This window comes from Nerophis ophidion, linkage group LG22, assembly GCF_033978795.1.
Source record: "Nerophis ophidion isolate RoL-2023_Sa linkage group LG22, RoL_Noph_v1.0, whole genome shotgun sequence".
NCBI lineage: Eukaryota > Metazoa > Chordata > Actinopteri > Syngnathiformes > Syngnathidae > Nerophis > Nerophis ophidion.
Genome location: NC_084632.1, coordinates 23,619,197 through 23,636,452, shown reverse-complemented (window position 1 = coordinate 23,636,452; position 17,256 = coordinate 23,619,197). Strand labels below are relative to the sequence as shown.

Sequence of the window (17,256 nt, the reverse complement as noted above, 5' to 3'; positions counted from 1 at the left end):
GAAGCTCGGCTGGGTAACCACGTAAAACTCATTGTCAGGAGGTGGCAGCATTGCTTTGTAAAAGTCAGAATGTGTCTGGTGAGACAAGGATGGTTTGTTGTGAACGTGGACCCCGACTTAACAAATTGAAAAACGTATTCAGGTGTTACCATTTAGTGGTCAATTGTACGGAATATGTACTGTACTGTGCAATCTACTAATAAAAGTCTCAATCAATCCCGATATGCAGACCACAGCGGGAGGCAGTGTGCAGGTAAAAAAGGTATGTAATGCTCAAACCCAAAATGAACGAAAGGAAAAGGCAACGCAAAACGAAAGTCAAACTGAACTGGCTACAAAGTAAACAGAGAGAGATAGCTGGATGACAGCAAAAACTTACGGCGTCCACAAAGTACATCCGTACGTGACGCGACAATCAACAATGTCCACACATTGCTAACACAAACTACATTTTTTTACGTTTTCTGCTGGTAGTGTGCCTCTGGATTTTTTTTTGACAAAAATGTGCCTTGCCTTAAAAAAGGTTTGAAAACACTGGCCTGGTGGTTAGAGTGTCCGCCCTGAGATCAGTAGGTTGGGAGTTCAAGTCATACCAAAGACTATAAAAAAAAATAAAAAAAAGGGACCCATTGCCTCCCTGCTTGGCACTCAGCATCAAAGGTTGGAATTGGGGGTTAAATCACCATAAATGTTTCCCGGGCGTGGCACCGCTGCTGCCCACTGCTCCCTTCACTTCCCAGGGGGTGAACAAGGGGATGGGTCAAATGCAGAGGACAAATTTCACCACACCTTGTGTGTGTGTGACAATCATTGGTACTTTAAGTTAACGTAACACCCTAAAGTATCTAAATGTATCTTTTGAAAATGTGCACTGTTTAAATCTATATTTGAGTATGAATGTCACAACAATTTTTTTCCCAGACATGGCTTAAAAAAAGCTTCATATACATGTAGATTCAACCGGTCACAACATTAGTTACATCTGCACACTCAGACCAATACAGAGCTGCATAAAAATGCAAATCATGTCTCTCACTTGTGCATTAGAAGTTTGTGACCTATAAACTGAAAATTTGGTCAACTTTGACTTTCAACTTGTACCCAAAGATGGTGTGAAATACTTTTTTTTCGCCTGCGTGAGGTTTATGATTACCGTATTTCCTTGAATTGCCGCCGGGGCACTAATTAATTTTAAACCTCTTCTCACTCCTGCACTTACCAAAAGCATGCGGTAAAAGTAAGCATGCACTAATTATTTTAAAACCTCTTTACCAAAGCTATGCAGTAAAAATTTGAGTGTGATGTAAGCTTGGACCTTAAATCCTACTGAATAGCTCTTAATTTTCTTCCCTTTATGCGATTTCAAATTACCGGTATTGAAATCAGCCTTCTCCATTTTGAAAATGATGACAGGGGAAGTGTCACTCATGACATCACAAGTTTGACCAGGCGGTAATACTAAGCATGCGCTAATTATTTTGGGAAAAGAGTTTGCCAGGCGCCAGGCAGGCGCATACTATATGCCCTGCGTCAATTCAAGGAAATACGGTAATTCTTAATCTAAATGGTAAAATACGAGCATCCCATAAGTTGGCATCTCGATTAGAGCAGGCATTGTACAATAACTGATTATTTGAATATGTTCGTAGTTTTATTTCTTGTTTAGCACTTAGTAATACTGCTACTTGCAGGATCTGCTTATCACTCATCTTCCAAAACTTGCAGTTCATCTTCTTTATATTCAGGCTCAAAAATATAAGGTTCTAATCATCATTTGTCTCAAAATAGTTTTCTCTGTCCTCATTAAGTCTGCTGTGATTAGTAGTTGTTGTTCTTGTTTATGTCGGAGGAAATAGCAAACGTGATGCATCTGTGAAATTATTGTGCCGCCGTATGCTTAAAATGAGTAAACAATTTAAATATTACATGTTATTATAAATGTGCCTGTTACTACATTACATATATACTTACAACATGTATATAAAACATTGTTGGAGGTTTTTGGAGGTTTTTAGAACGCTATTTAGGCAGAATAAAGCAAATCCCATCAGCTCCATTGTTAACTGACTTTGGCTAGAGTTTATTTACAATTGAGAAGAACGCTTAAAAAAAGATAACCATGTGTTCTTGGCTCACAGTAGGGATTGTGAAATATTGACAAGATTCCCAAAAAAGTTTAGTTCCCCTTTTAATGTTGTGGTCTTTTTCCGTCGGAGTACTGCTGCTAATCCAATTTTCCACTGATCCATCTTGACATAACATTTTTGGGTAAAATTTTGTAATGAAAAACACTGAAGTATTTATTTGTATTGAATTTTGAATGAATAACACAGCTATGTCAATCTCACGGCTTGAAGCAGAGTTTAACTTGTACTTAATGTCCAAATAACATTTGTACAGTTATGTCACAACGTAGTCAAAAGGACTGGATAAAAAAACAGCAGCCATAAGCTTCAGAAACGTCGCACAAGTTCACTGCCAAAAGCATGTACCTAATGACTTAACGCCTTGCCATTTTTTAACACGACTATTCAACAAGGTCAGAAAAGACAAAAATAGGTCACTCTCCTTTGAATCCGACTGTACCCACCTGACCCTGCTAAAACACAGCCACACATTATATTTTAAGATTGTTGCACCTCACTGCACCTTGTGAGTGCTACGGAGGTGCACTGTTTGCAGCAACCAGCCCCAATTTTCTATATATTTTCACCTTCTCGTGTCTTGAACCACTGTGAACTGCTGACTGTGCTCTTCCTCAGGTTGAGTTCTACAGCATTCGGTACCGACAGTCTCTTTGGACCTCCGCTCGAGGCAGCCTTCAAATCCAAAAGTTTTGGTGGTCGGGAACAACTCCACGAACAACGTTCTTTTGGCGCCTCTGAATGTAACTATTACAAATTATTTAGGGCCCTATTCTCCAATGTGCTTAAGTAGAAAAAGATTGGCGATTGCATGGATTTTGGCTGCACAGCATTCTCCCTCTCAACTTAAGTCTATCACTATGCGCCTTCATTCACAATGTGGACTCTGGGTGGAGCATCAGTGAAATGTGGGGGTTCCCTTTTAAGTCTGACCCTGCACAAATTCTCCCATCGACCTCCGTACTTTCACTCCTACGCGCTCCTGAGGCTGCAATTTGTCAAGTGCCGTCAGAAGGTAGAACACCATTTTGCACTGGAAGTTTGGATGCAATGTACGCCACACATAATAAAACGATAAAATAAAACTTCCAGAAAGCTTTCAAATATATTCTGGGCGCTTCAATTGGAGACACCTCGAGACATCCATTGAAATGTGTAAAAAAGGACCATAATGCCAGCCTCAAATAACTAATAAAAAACAAAATGCACATCGTTTACCTGGCTTTGTTCTCTGTGTACGTGGAAGAGAAGAAGGGCGTGACCACGGCATAACACACGCACTCACACATAGACAGCTGTCAATACAAGCCACTCTGAAATGTCGCGGCTTAACAAACGGTTGTATTACACAGTCAATTTAAATGTATTTATACAGCTATATCACAAGTGTCTCAAAGGGCTTCACAAATTTACAGTGAAATCACCTGATTTAAACTCACAAGGAAGGAAAAACTCAATAAACCCCAGCTCAGGAAAAAGAATAAACCTTGAAAGGGGACCGCAGATGTAAAGACCCCCCCCTCAAGGGTAATCGACTGCAATTGAACTTCTAACGTCACACATAACATTAAGCTGGCTACTAGGGGTGTCAAAAAAAATGGAGCTTTGATTGAATAGCGGTTTTTATTTGTAACTATTTTTAATCATATTGTTGATTTAGATGCCCAAATTGGATGTACAAATGTACTTTAGAAAAGGGAAGTCATACATTTCTATTCTTACCTTATTTGTATTTGACTTTGTATGTGTTTGACTTTATAAACAGTTTAGGTAGAATTAAAACAAAAAAACACACACAAAAATAAATTCTCTTTTAAGTAATATAAACATTTATCAGTGTGGTTTCATAGAACTGCCACCCAGTGTTATTAAAGTGATGGATTTTGAGTCAAAAATAGTTTTGAATTAACAATCGATTCTTTATCGAATCTTTACCCCCAAGAATCGGATCAAATCGATTCACAGCCCTATTTGCTACATAAATAACAGGCGAAACAAGTTTCATCTACTATGCACATCCAACCAGGAAGAAGACGCTGTTGTAGTGTGCATACACATACTACATCACCATGAAAAAACACATACAGCTTGTAGCTGTATGTAACCAAATACTTATTTTCCACCATAATTTACACTTTCAAATTGAAAGTGTTGTCATTTTCATGGATTACAATTACATTCAGAAGTGTTTGTAAAATTCCATGTTTCATGATTTTTACACACCCAAAAAAGGACATCACGGCAAATCCGCCTCATTAGTAATGAGACCTCCTTCATTTATGACTCATGCTCTTGCCTTACTTACGTGTGGTGGGCATGTATGGAGACTGGATGGGAGAATACAATAGAGAGACATGCGCGTAAAGAAACACTTAAGCGTAAACGAGAGAATAGAGCCTTAGTGAATTAATTTGAATACTCTTGTCTATTTCACAGCTGACCTTTTTTTTTTTTTTTGCATTAGATGCCGCTTTTTCATCAGACTCTTCCTCACCCGACAACATCGAGGACTCTGGTCTTGACTCGCCTTCCCTTCAGCCACTTGGCCCCTCTCCTGAGCCAGTTGGCTGGGCAGCATGGCCTCCTGTCTCTCAGAGTAAAGAACAGACCCAGGCACGAGAGCGACCTGCAGATCCTTTCCTCTCAGTCTTCCGGGAACCCTCCCCTGCTCAAAGTCCTCATCTACAGGACGACCCTGTGAGCGCCTGGTCCGTTGGCCCATCACGGCTCTCTCGTCTTCCCTCAGATATGGACTCTTCCACCATGTGCTTCCCAGCTTTCCCGCAGTCCTTCCCCTCATCGGAGATGGACACAGCGATGTGGAACTGCAGACACATCCCTGAGGATCCTTTCTTTGCTGCTTTTGACAGGAATGTCACACAGGAGCCCTTTAAAGTGGCGGACGCTTGGCCACGTCCACCTCCACGCCCAGCCCAGGAGAGAAGAAGTTCTGAGGTGCGAGGAGATCCGTTCTCCATTTCTGTTACAGACAAAACGCTTCCGCTGCCTTCTTCTTCCTTCACCTCCTCGAATCGTAAAAACAGAGACAGGAAACGAGACCGAAGTTTACCGCCATCTTTTTCTTCTGATGACCCATTTGCGATCACCATGATTGGCAGCCCCACTCACCAGTCATCAATGTCTTCCACAGCTGGAATAGTCCCACCTCATAGCAATGGTAACAGCACCAACAGCAATAGGCCCGGGTTTAATCCCACTCCAGGTCCTTTATCCCAATCCCTGCCGAAGAAGGAGCTGGTACACTGGAACTCCGTTCACAACCCGTTTAGCGAGGGTGGCTCTGGAAAGTTGAGCAGCACTAAATCAACTGAAGGAGAAGCAGGGAAGGGCGATGCAGCAGGAGAGAGGAGAAAATCTCGTTCTTCAGAGAGCGAGCCCCGTCGAAATGCTCCTCCCCTCACAAGACATTCTGGTCCGCAGGAAGACCTTTGTTTCTCCACAGACAAAGACCAAGATTGTCTCGACCTTAACACTTCGCTGCCTTGCAGTATCGTCGCTCACAAAGGTATGAATTCCTTTCAGGGAAATGTACATTTGATGGGTCTATACAATAGATTACTTACAACTATCATCATACAAATAACAAGCATTTCTCTGTGACTTTATCGTAATTGTTTGCCTGAAAAAGGAACGACAACAACAGAAACATGTCTTCCTCAGGGTCCAAACACACCTTCAGAAAGGATACCGATAACATAATCACAGCTGCTCTTTCCAGAGCAACAAAGACCAAACGGAGCTCAGGACGTCTTAGCGGCACTGACCGAGTGAGTATACAGTTACTAGAAAAATACAGTATTTGTGCAAGGCTATGAATGTTCTCATTCTTCTAGGTCACGTGTCGGCAACCCGCGGCTCCGGAGCCGCATGCGGCTCTTTACCCACTCTGATGTGGCTCAGCTGCACAATCGCCGACCCCCCCGATTATTTCGGGAGGTTTTCGGATTTTAGTGCCTCTCCCGTAAATCACCCGGTGCTAACATTCTCCGATTTTCACCCGGACTACAATATTGAGGGCGTGCCGTGATGGATATACTTTAAACGTCCTATACAACATGTCATCGCGCCCGCTTTGACACCATGCTATCTGCGTGCCGGCCGGACGCATGCATTTTGCTGCTTTTGTCAACACACGTACGAGATTGCAAGGCATACTTGGTCAACAGCCATACAGGTTGCACTGAAGGTTGTGATATAAAGAACTTTAACACTCTTACTAATATGCGCCACACTGTGAACCCACACCAAACAAGAATGACAAACACATTTCGGGAGAACATCCTCACAGTAACACAACATAAACAGAACAGAACAAATACCCAGAATCCCATGCAGCCCTAACTATTCCTGGATTCATTATACACCCCCGTGCCCCCCAACCCCGCCCACATCAACCGACGCACGGAGGGGGGGCGGGGTGTATAATGTATCCAGGAAGAGTTAGGGCTGCATGGGATTCTGGGTATTTGTTCTGTTCTGTTTATGTTGTGTTACTGTGAGGATGTTCTCCCGTAATCTGTTTGTCATTCTTGTTTGGTGTGGGTTCAGTGTGGCGCATATTAGTAAGAGTGTAACAGTTGTTTATATCACAACCTTCAGTGTGACCTGTATGGCTGTTGACCAAGTATGCCTTGCAGTCGGGGACGTGTGTCTGCGGAAGCCACATACAACGTGTTACTGTGCTGGCAAGCCGTTTGTACATGTTGTAGAAGGCGTCAAAGACAGTGCCTTCACAACACGGCCTTATTATTGTTATCTGGGTGAACATCAGCAGATATTCGCGAGAGTAGTTGCTATGGGAATCCGGGAACCTCCCGGAAAATTTGGGAGGGCTGGCAAGTGTAATGCTGTCGAGCGGCATTCATATAAAACTTGTGGGCCGCACTAACAATAAATCTTCTTATCAAGGTGCAGGCTGCTTGTCTGAGATCCCTGGTTTACACATAGCACAAAGCAAAAAAACAAAACTCTTATGCAGTGTTATTTCTTTTTAAATTTCATAAGAGTTTTGTGGCTCCCATTGTTTTCTTGATGTTGTGAAACGGGTCAAAATGGCTCTTTGAGTGGTAAAGGTTGCCGACCCCTTATCTAGGTCATTGTCATCTCAGGGTTTCAATCGATCGTAACTGGACTGTTTGGTTTGTCTTAGAAGACGTTTTGCCTCTCACCCGAGTAGGTTTCATCAGTTGGTGCTCATAGACTTAATTTGGTCACATTTAGACTGTCACACCTATGGATCATGTTTTGTTTTGTCATGTTATGTTTTTGATTTTGGACAATCAGTCACGTTTTGCACTTCCTGGTTTTGTTTGTTTCCATGCCAACCTCATTAGTTTTCACCTGTCACGTCCCTGTTCTCAGCCTCACCTGTTCCTGATTATCACAGCCAGTATTTAAGTAGTTTTCTTTCTGTTCATCATTCTGGGATCTTCTCACATATGCGCACGCACCCCACCCATGCTGCACCTCCTTCATGTCCTTGTCCATAATTCCATGCCGTGTAAGTTTTTGTATTTATGCCATTGTGCTAGTTTTGTTTATAGTTTATTATTATTCATCGCCAATTGTTTTTGTGCAAAGTCCTTTAGTTTATGTCCATCATTTCATGCCATCGAGCAGGTGTTTTTGTTTCACGTTTGTAGTGTTAAGCCAAGTTTCTTCCTCCATTGAGAGCGCTTTTTGTTGTTTATTTGTCTATTAGATAAACTATGTACTTATATTCATGCCTGACTCGTCCCACATCATCCTTGCATCGAGGAAGCACAAACATCCACAGCCCAAGCCTGACATAGACTAGATCAGTATCCGTGCATTTGGTCCTTTCTTACTGCGTGTAATGTAATGAATGCATACATTCACCAGCCACAACTTAAAAAGGTACTGCACTTTTTGGGAATTTAGTCTTATTGTTCACAATTCTAATGAGAGACAAGAACATACAAGTTAGATTTTTTTGCATTCTAATCTGCAAAAATCATCTCATTCTTGGTGACTAGTAATGCAGGTCAGGCAGGTGTGTGGTCAGGCAGAACAAAATCTGACTCAGGGAACTGGATGCCCCTGCAATGCATAGTCCCCTGATATGTCTGCCAACACGGTGACTCTCATGGCTAATTGGACTTGGGTCCCAAGGTCAGGTCTGATCATCCTGTAGCTGGCTGCCTCTGGAGAGGGTGTATAGTGTTAAAGGCCAAAACACCCAGTGACCCAGAGGAACACTACTGACGATGCGCACCCGTAAATTATTTTTATCCTTTAGGTCTTCCATTCACGTTCATTGTTCACCTACAAGGCCACCAAGTGTATGTGCTCCCACAGGATGCAAACACATCATTCTGTTTTTAATTTGTTTTAGGAGTCTTTTTAAGTGTTTTTAGGAGTATTTTTACGTGTTTTTTGAGTTTTTTACGTGTTTTAGGAGTCTTCATGTGTTTTAGGAGTCTTATGTGTTTTAGGAGTAATTTACGTTTTAGGTGTCACTGTTTATCTCTTCGGAGTCATTTTATGTGTTTTGCAGTCGTTTTTAATGTTTTAGAAGTTGGTTGTGTTTTTAAATGTTTTACTAGTCATTTTAATGTGTCAAGTCATTTTATGCATTTGTGTTTCGCACAAGAGGTAGAACATCTCACTCTGTGTTTTCTGGAATCAGCAATGGGAGCAATGCATTCTGCCGCTAAACTTTAAAATGCATCCAAAAATCATCAACAATACTTAATTTACGTTCTGTAGCCTGTATAATAACCAAGTTATAGGGACATTGTTACTGTAAGAGCAAACACTGCGGAACTCTTTTTCGAGCGTAGTAATACATCGTCTTGGGACAGCATGCTAAGGCCTTACATCATAGTCATATGTAAGTGTCTCTATTTGAACAATATCAAGATTATTTAATTTCTAGCAGAATTAGGAAATATTATAAATATGAAAAAGTGTCGACATGGTATGTTAAAAAAAAATATTTTAAGGAAGTAAGTTCTTACAAGTATAGTCTATAGTCATATAGTCTTTTCAAACAATAATTGTTGAGTGTGTGTACACTCAACAAAAATATCGTTGTTATTGTAGTATTAGATGGATGACATTTCATTGTGATGCTGTACCTATGTTGTATCGGTACTAGTAGTACCATTTATACAATACTAAAGTGCTGTCTTGTTCCCCCATCACAGTCCCGGTCGCTGTGCTCGTCGCCTCTGCCTGAGCCCAGCCCCTGCCTCACCTCTTCCTCCTCATCCTCTTCTAGCCCAAGCGAGTGGGGGCCCCAAGCCAGAAACAATGAATGGGGGGCGCAGAACCGCGCCCCCAGCCCTGCCAGGATGGGGCAAGCCTCCCCGCTCCCCTACCCTTCCCAGGACCACCCACCAAGGCAGTGTAAGAAAGAATTAAAGCTCAGCTCAGCTGCTGATTTCATTTAGCTTCTAAACGGATTTACCAAGATGGCAGCGCCAAAACTTTCTTAGGCTTGATCTTATTACACTATTAAGGAAATACATTAGCCCAGAACTACTCACTTGTGTGTCCTTGCAAGCACAAGAATAGTCACACAAACACTTCAGTGATTATCAAACCTTGGTACGCGGGCTCCATCTAGTGGTAAGCCAATGATTCACTTAATTAGAACAATGTTTGAATTATTGATTATATTCTAACACAGTGTTACGGATCAAATAGTGTGTAATGTTACTGTGGTCAAAAAGATGTATTATACTAGTTAAATAAGTCTTGTTTTTGATGAATACTTAGGCCTGCTACGCTACTGTATTTTAGTGTTGGTCATTATGGTGTTTTCTGAGGTGGTGCTTGGTGCCAAACGTTTATCACCAATATTATTCTTTGAATTTCCTTTAAACATACTTCATGTTTGAATCTGTTTCTTTGCAAAGTGCACCTCTCACGAGGACCCAGTCCCATTTCCCTCAGCACCCAGGAGTCGTGGCCTGTGGCAGCAGCCATCACCGAGTACATCAATGCTTATTTCAAGGGTGGACAAAACAATCGGTCAGCATGGTGCTATTGTCTGTGAAAATGGCGCACATCTTACATTCTCCCTGCTGCCAAAAAAAAACATGTTGTCTGTCTTTTTCTTTTTTTCAGCTGTCTTGTGAAAATCACAGGCGACCTGACAATGTCATTCCCAGCAGGCATCACTCGCATTTTCACAGGCAACGCCAACGTTCCTGTGCTCAGTTTTCGATTGGTCAACATCTCCAGGATAGATCACTTCCTGCCTAACCAGAAGCTGCTTTTCAGGTCAGTAAGTTCAGTGTTTCCCATAAATAAAATGCATTTATATAAATTTATAATATATTGGGTGCTACCTGCTTATAAACACATTATAATGGTTTAACACACCTCATATGAACCTATTCTGCCAGAGAATAAGAAGACATAGCAGGAGGGGTCCGTGTTTTCAACTTAACTACCGTATTTCCTTGAATAGCCGCCGGGCATGTAATATGCGCCTGCCTTGAATTACTGCCGAGTCAAACTCGCTCCCTCAAATTTATTAGCGCATGCTTACTTTAACCGACGGGTCAAATTGGTGACGTCACGAGTGACGCTTCCCCTTTCGTCATTTTCCCAAAAAATTTTTGCTTTTACTATCCACAGCCATACAGATCACGCTGATGGTTGTGATATAAAACAACTTTAACACTCTTACTAATATGTGCCACAGTCTGTGAACCCACACCAAAAACATTTCAGGAGAACATCGGCTCTGTAACACATTATAAACGCAACATAAGAATTACCCACAATGCCATGCATCCATGACTCTTGGCTATATTATACACCCCGCTAGCACCAACCCCCGTGCGTCGGTTGAGGTGGGCGGGGTTGGGGGCGCGTGTATAATATAGCCAAGAGTCATGGTTGGATGGCATTGTGGGTAATTCTTATGTTGCGTTTATAATGTGTTACAGAGCCAATGTTCTCCAGAAATGTGTTTGGTGTGGGTTCACAGAGTGTGGCACATATTAGTAAGAGTGTTAAAGTTGTTTATATCACAACTTTCAGTTTGAACGGTATGGCTGTTGACCAAGTATGCATTGCAATCTCGTATGAGAAGCAGCAAAATGCATGCGTCCGGGCGGCACGCAGATAGCGTTGTGTAAAGGCGGTCGCGATGACATGTTGTAGAGCAGTGGTCCCCAACCACCGGGGCGCGGCGGCAGAATTATTTTTTATTTTTAAAAAAAACATTTTTTATCACACTCAATTTTTTACTGCATGCCATTGGTAAGCGCAGGGGTGAGAGGAGGTTTTAAAATTATTAGCGCCTGCTTACTTTTACCGCAGGCCTTGAATAAGCGCAGGAGTGAGAAGAGGTTTTAAATTAATTAGCGCCCCGGCGGCTATTCCAGGAGATACGGTATATGTGGCTATATTTAGCAAGTATTCAGACTTAAGATTGTATTTTTCAAAGAAGCAACTTTGGGTGGGTGGATGGATGCCACAATATGGCATCCATATGGATGAGTGGACGGGTGTTGAATTTCTTCTGTACTAGCAATTACTGAATCACATTAATTCAAACAGTACCATATGTCGAAGCATTTTTTTGCACAATGTCACATCCGAATGCAAAATCTGCACTGACTTAAAAATTTAGCCAGGCAAACCGGCGTATGTGTAGCGGACTGCCTCTCTGTAATGTTGCAAATTTCCATGCTAGCAAAGTAAGCATGCATGATAGAAAACACTCAAAAATTAAGGCTCCACTTTTCAAAATGTGCTAACTCAATGCCAAGTTACATTGGATACACCATATACATGTTATTCATTAGCAGTAGCTATTTTACTTGGCGATTTCAACGCCTCCAAATTTGGTAACAACTACAAGCAAGATTGGGCAGCACGGTGGATAGTGCAGCTGCCTCACAATGCGAAGGTCGTGGGTTCGATCCTGCGCTCAGGATCTTTCTGTGTGGAGTTTGCATGTCCTCCCCATGACTGCTTAGGGTTCCCTCCGGGTACTCTGACTTTCACCCATTTCCTAAGACATGCGCCTGGGGATAGGTTGATTGGCAACACTAAATTGGCCCTAGTGTGTGAATGTGAGTGTGAATGATGTCTTCTATCTGTGTTGGCCCTGCGATGAGGTGGTGACTTGTCCCAGGGTGTACCCCGCCTTCCACCCGAATGCAGCTTAGATAGGATCCAGCGACCCCGAAAGGGACAAGCGGAAGAAAATGAATTGATGGATACAATTTAAGATGCACAACACAGCTGCTCTGTAATATATATAATACTTACATTATGCACACTGGCCCATTTAACTTAACTGTAGAGACTACTTCCTGACCTCGGCAACACACTTGGGACTAACTGAAAAAAATGCACATGTGTAATCACATACAAAAATTCAGACAATTGGTACTCTTGAGTACAAATATATTGATTACCAAGTACCTCACATTGGTACCGTATCGATTAAAATGTGACAGGTACCCATCAAAAATACAAAAAAAAGGTGATTTATTTCTAAACACATTTGTTTTGCTATTGTTTTTTTTGCTCACTTTTTGTCTCCCCTGCAACGTCCATAAGATTGGCATGCACATGCATCATGGCCAATTATGCATTTTTGCATGCAATTGCAATCCTTTTTTTTTTTTTTTACTAACCCTGATGCCTTATGTCACATCATGCCGCTCAATGTAAACTGTTTGCATGCAGCGACCCGTCTCAATGCGACCCGGATGCCCGGGACTTCTGGTTCAACATGCAGGCCCTGCAGCTCTTCCTGCAGCGGGAAGCTGAACTCAACCCCCAGGCTTCCTACTACAATGTTGGACTACTCAAGTATCAGGTCAGCATCAAACACTCTTATCAGGTCAGCATCAAACACTCTTTGTGCCGCTTTAACGTAACGGCTGCTAACTAATGTAAACAATTAGCTTTAGCACTTATGCTGTTCAGGCTCCCTGGAATGCTGAATCCTGCCCACCTTTATAATGATCTGGATCTCATTTCTAAAATAATGTATTGTGTGTGCAGGTGTCCTCTCAGGACCCAGCCAGGGCCCCTCTTCTGTTGTCAGCCGAGTGCCAGCGAAGTGGCACGGTGACCAGGGTGTCTCTGGACTACCACTGCTGTCCTGTGACGGCGCCTTCTACTCAGCTCACTGCCGTCCAAGTGCTGCTGCAGCTGGACCACACAGTGGCTGACCTGCAGTGCCAACCGCCCGCTTCCTGGTGAGCATTTCCGACTCTAATTGAGATATGAGAAGAACCGTGTGTGTGTGTGTGTGTGTGTGTGTGTGTGTGTGTGTGTGTGTGTGTGTGTGTGTGTGTGTGTGTGTGTGTGTGTGTGTGTGTGTGTGTGTGTGTGTGTGTGTGTGTCATTGAGAGGGTTAGTGTCTCACACACACATACAGTGGGGCAAGAAAGTATTTAGTCAGCCACCGATTGTGCAAGTTCTTCCACTTAAAATGATGACAGAGGTCTGTAATTTTCATCATAAGTTCACTTCAACTGTGAGAGACAGAATGTGAAAAAAAAATCCAGGAATTAACATTGTAGGAATCTTAAAGAATTTATTTGTAAATTATGGTGGAAAATAAGTATTTGGTCAACTATTCAAAGTTCTCACTGATGGAAGGAGATTTTGGCTCAAAATCTCACGATACATGGCCCCATTCATTCTTTCCTTAACACGGATCAATCGTCCTGTCCCCTTACTATAAAAACAGCCCCAAAGCATGATGTTTACACCCCCATGCTTCACAGTAGGTATGGTGTTCTTGGGATGCAACTCAGCATTCTTCTTCCTCCAAACACGACGAGTTGAGTTTATACCAAAAATTTCTATTTAGCTTTCATCTGACCACATGACATTCTCCCAATCCTCTGCTGTATCATCCATGATGTGACATAAGGCATCAGGGTTAGTAAAAAAAAAAAAAAAAAAGGATTGCAATTGCATGCAAAAATGCATAATTGGCCATGGTATAAACTCAACTCGTCGTGTTTGGAGGAAGAAGAATACTGAGTTGCATCCCAAGAACACCACACCTACTGTGAAGCATGGGGGTGGAAACATCATGCTTTGGGGCTGTTTTTCTGCTAAGGGGACAGGACGATTGATCCATGTTAAGGAAAGAATGAATGGGGCCATGTATCGTGAGATTTTGAGCCAAAACCTCATTTCATCAGTGAGAGCTTTGAATGGTTGACCAAATACTTATTTTCCACCATAATTTACAAATAAATTCTTTAAAACTCCTAAAATGTGAATTCCTGGATTTTTTTTCACATTCTGTCTCACAGTTGAAGTGTACCTATGATGAAAATTACAGACCTCTGTCATCATTTTAAGTGGGAGAACTTGCACAATCAGTGGCTGACTAAATACTTTTTTGCCCCACTGTAGGTCACTGAGGTATGTAATGGCAACAGAAACACACCGTAGATCTGCTGCTCAACACAAATGAAATAATTTGGATGCAGAGACAATACACACCTACTAAAATATTTGACTTGTCCAGGGTGTACAGCGCCTTCCGCCCGAATGCAGCTGAGATAGGCTCAAGCACCCCCCGCCACCCCAAAAAAGGGACAAGCGGTAGAAAATGGATGGATGGACACATCTTTGATTGTAAAATACTTTAATATTGTTAATATATTGTAGAGCAGTGATTCTCAAACTGAGACATGTAGTGGTACGCCAAAGAAGTCTGTTAATTTGTACTGGCAGGACTATTCAACTACTTAATGAAGAGGGCAGCAGTTTCAAAAGCTCAAGTTCTCAGGGGCATCAAACTTTGGATGTTACTTTAGAAAGTGCCTCAACAGGTTATATTCCTTTGAGACTGTTTACTTATTTAAAAAGTAACCACATCCACTTTCTCACTGCACTTTCAATAAATGCCTTATTCTGCCCTCTCTAAAAATAAAAACACTTGTTTATGTTAACTATTCCTTTTATTTGCAGGTCAAATGTAGTGACTTCAAATGGCGCCATTATTAAACACCAACAATGTATCAGTGCAGGGTCAATACATCCATTGAGTGTGCCACACACATTCACCCATTGCTTGTATGCAGAATAACGCGTGGACTCGGACAATAAATCAATGTAATAATTCAATAACTGGAGCCGCAGGGCATCCATTGCAGCCGGGCACACATCTGCGGCCCCCTCCCAAGGTTGCTTCTTTTTCCCATTCTGGGCTTTTGAAATGTTTTCCTTGTGTGTGGTGGGAGTTCAGATCAGGGGCTGTCGTTGTGGTTTTGATGCCCTTTGGGACACTTGTGATTAAGCGCTATACAAATTAACTTTGATTGATTCATCGAAGCGCCATCACTCTTTTCGCTGCTTGTCATTAAATCCATCGTTCCCCCTAACTGTTAATAATAATAATTTCCACTTTGCACATAAATAAATAGTATATAAAATTATTGCTGTTAAACAATATAAAAAAATAAAAAAAAATGATAATCACACTTGAATTTTGATTAACCAGGATTGATAGCTGCAAAGGTTTGGGATATTTAAATTACATTTTAACAAAAATGCTGCTATTGTGACGCAAATGCAGTTTTATTATCAGAATGTTGTACTTTACAGTATTTTTCAGACCATAAAGCGCACTGGATTATAGGCGCATTGTTGATGAGCGGCTCTCATCGGGTCCATTTTCATACAAAAAAGGTGCATTAAAGAGACCATATTTTGATTTTATTTCTACATTTAAAAAATGTCTTTATGGTCTAAATCAGTGGTTGTCAATCATTTTTCAGTGATGTACCCCCTGTGAACAGTTTTTGAATTCAAGTACCCCCTAATCAGAGCAAAGCATTTTTGGTTGAAAAAAAGAGATAAAGAAGTAAAATACAGCACTAGGTCATCAGTTTCTGATTTATTAAATTGTATAACAGTGCAAAATATTGTTCATTTGTAGTGGTCTTTCTTGAACTTTTTGGAAAAAAAGATATGAAAATAACTAAAAACTTGTTGAAAAATAAACAAGTGATTCAATTATGAATCAAGATTTCTACACATAGAATCCACTTAAAGTGCCCTCTTTGGGGATTGTAATAGAGATCCATCTGGATTCATGAACTTAATTCTAAACATTTCTTCTTAAAAAAATAAATCTTTATCATCAATATTTATGGTGTCCACAAAAAATCTAGCTGTCAACACTGAATATTGCGTTGTTGCATTTCTTTTCACAGTTTATGAACTTACATTCATATTTTGTTGAAGTATTATTCAATAAATATATTTATAAAGGATTCTTTAATTGTTGCTATTTTAGAATATTTTTTTTAAAATCTCACGTACCCCTTGGCATACCTGCAAGTAGCCCCTGGGGTACGCGTACCCCCATTTGAGAACCACTGGTCTACATAACGTGTAATGGTAGTTCTTAAGTCAAAATATTGCAGATTGTTTTACAGACAGTTTTCAAGACGCTTTCTGACTGTCTCTTTTGGATGCACCATTTTGTGGGTGGGCTTATTTACGTGTTTCCACTTGAACAGCGTCTTTTTCCTGTCATCTATATTGTACTGGTATTTTAAGTTACTGTAACTGCACAGTGGATTTTTGAGAAAATGGAAGGATTTTAAGTGCGCCTTATACTCCGAAAAATACGGTACTGTCATTTCATGTCAATTCTTTGCTCAGAAATTAGTATAGTTGTTTCTAAAGTCTGTCGGGTTTATTTTGAAGCCAAATTTGCCACTGAGCACACCTGTCAGAGTCTCCTCGCTAATGGATAAAGAGCTGTTATTAGCAGCCACAGATGATGTCTTGGCGAGCGCAGCTCATATAGTCAGCGACTGTTTTTGTGCATCTGCAGGAACGCAGAGGAAAGACGCCTGCTGTGGAAACTTTCTAACCTTTCCCCCACCAACCACAGCAAAGGTCAGTGCTGCATTTCTGCTCTTACGTCTAACAACGAAGGTGACTAAGAGGAAGGGAATTAAACAACTTTGAGCCACCCAGGATATTTCAATCATATTGTTAGTTTCTTTTCCCCTTCATTCATTGTGATATCTTCTTCGTCGTCCACATATACGTCCGCCATTTTTCTTCATCACTTTGGTGACTACATGGGATTTAACACAGCCACAAAGTT

The 17,256-nt window shown here is 41.3% G+C and overlaps 1 protein-coding gene across 1 annotated transcript in view; it reads left to right on the top strand.

The window, feature by feature from the left end:
• fcho1 (FCH and mu domain containing endocytic adaptor 1) overlaps window positions 1-17,256 on the top strand; it is a 101,106-nt gene that overhangs the window by 72,580 nt on the left and 11,270 nt on the right. Inside the window, exons 17-25 of the mRNA XM_061883554.1 lie at window positions 2,763-2,887; window positions 4,609-5,670; window positions 5,826-5,932; window positions 9,335-9,536; window positions 10,049-10,163; window positions 10,260-10,415; window positions 12,846-12,978; window positions 13,167-13,363; window positions 16,978-17,042. Of these exons, the coding sequence (XP_061739538.1) occupies window positions 2,763-2,887; window positions 4,609-5,670; window positions 5,826-5,932; window positions 9,335-9,536; window positions 10,049-10,163; window positions 10,260-10,415; window positions 12,846-12,978; window positions 13,167-13,363; window positions 16,978-17,042 (2,162 nt within the window). The remainder of the gene's footprint in view (window positions 1-2,762; window positions 2,888-4,608; window positions 5,671-5,825; window positions 5,933-9,334; window positions 9,537-10,048; window positions 10,164-10,259; window positions 10,416-12,845; window positions 12,979-13,166; window positions 13,364-16,977; window positions 17,043-17,256) is intronic.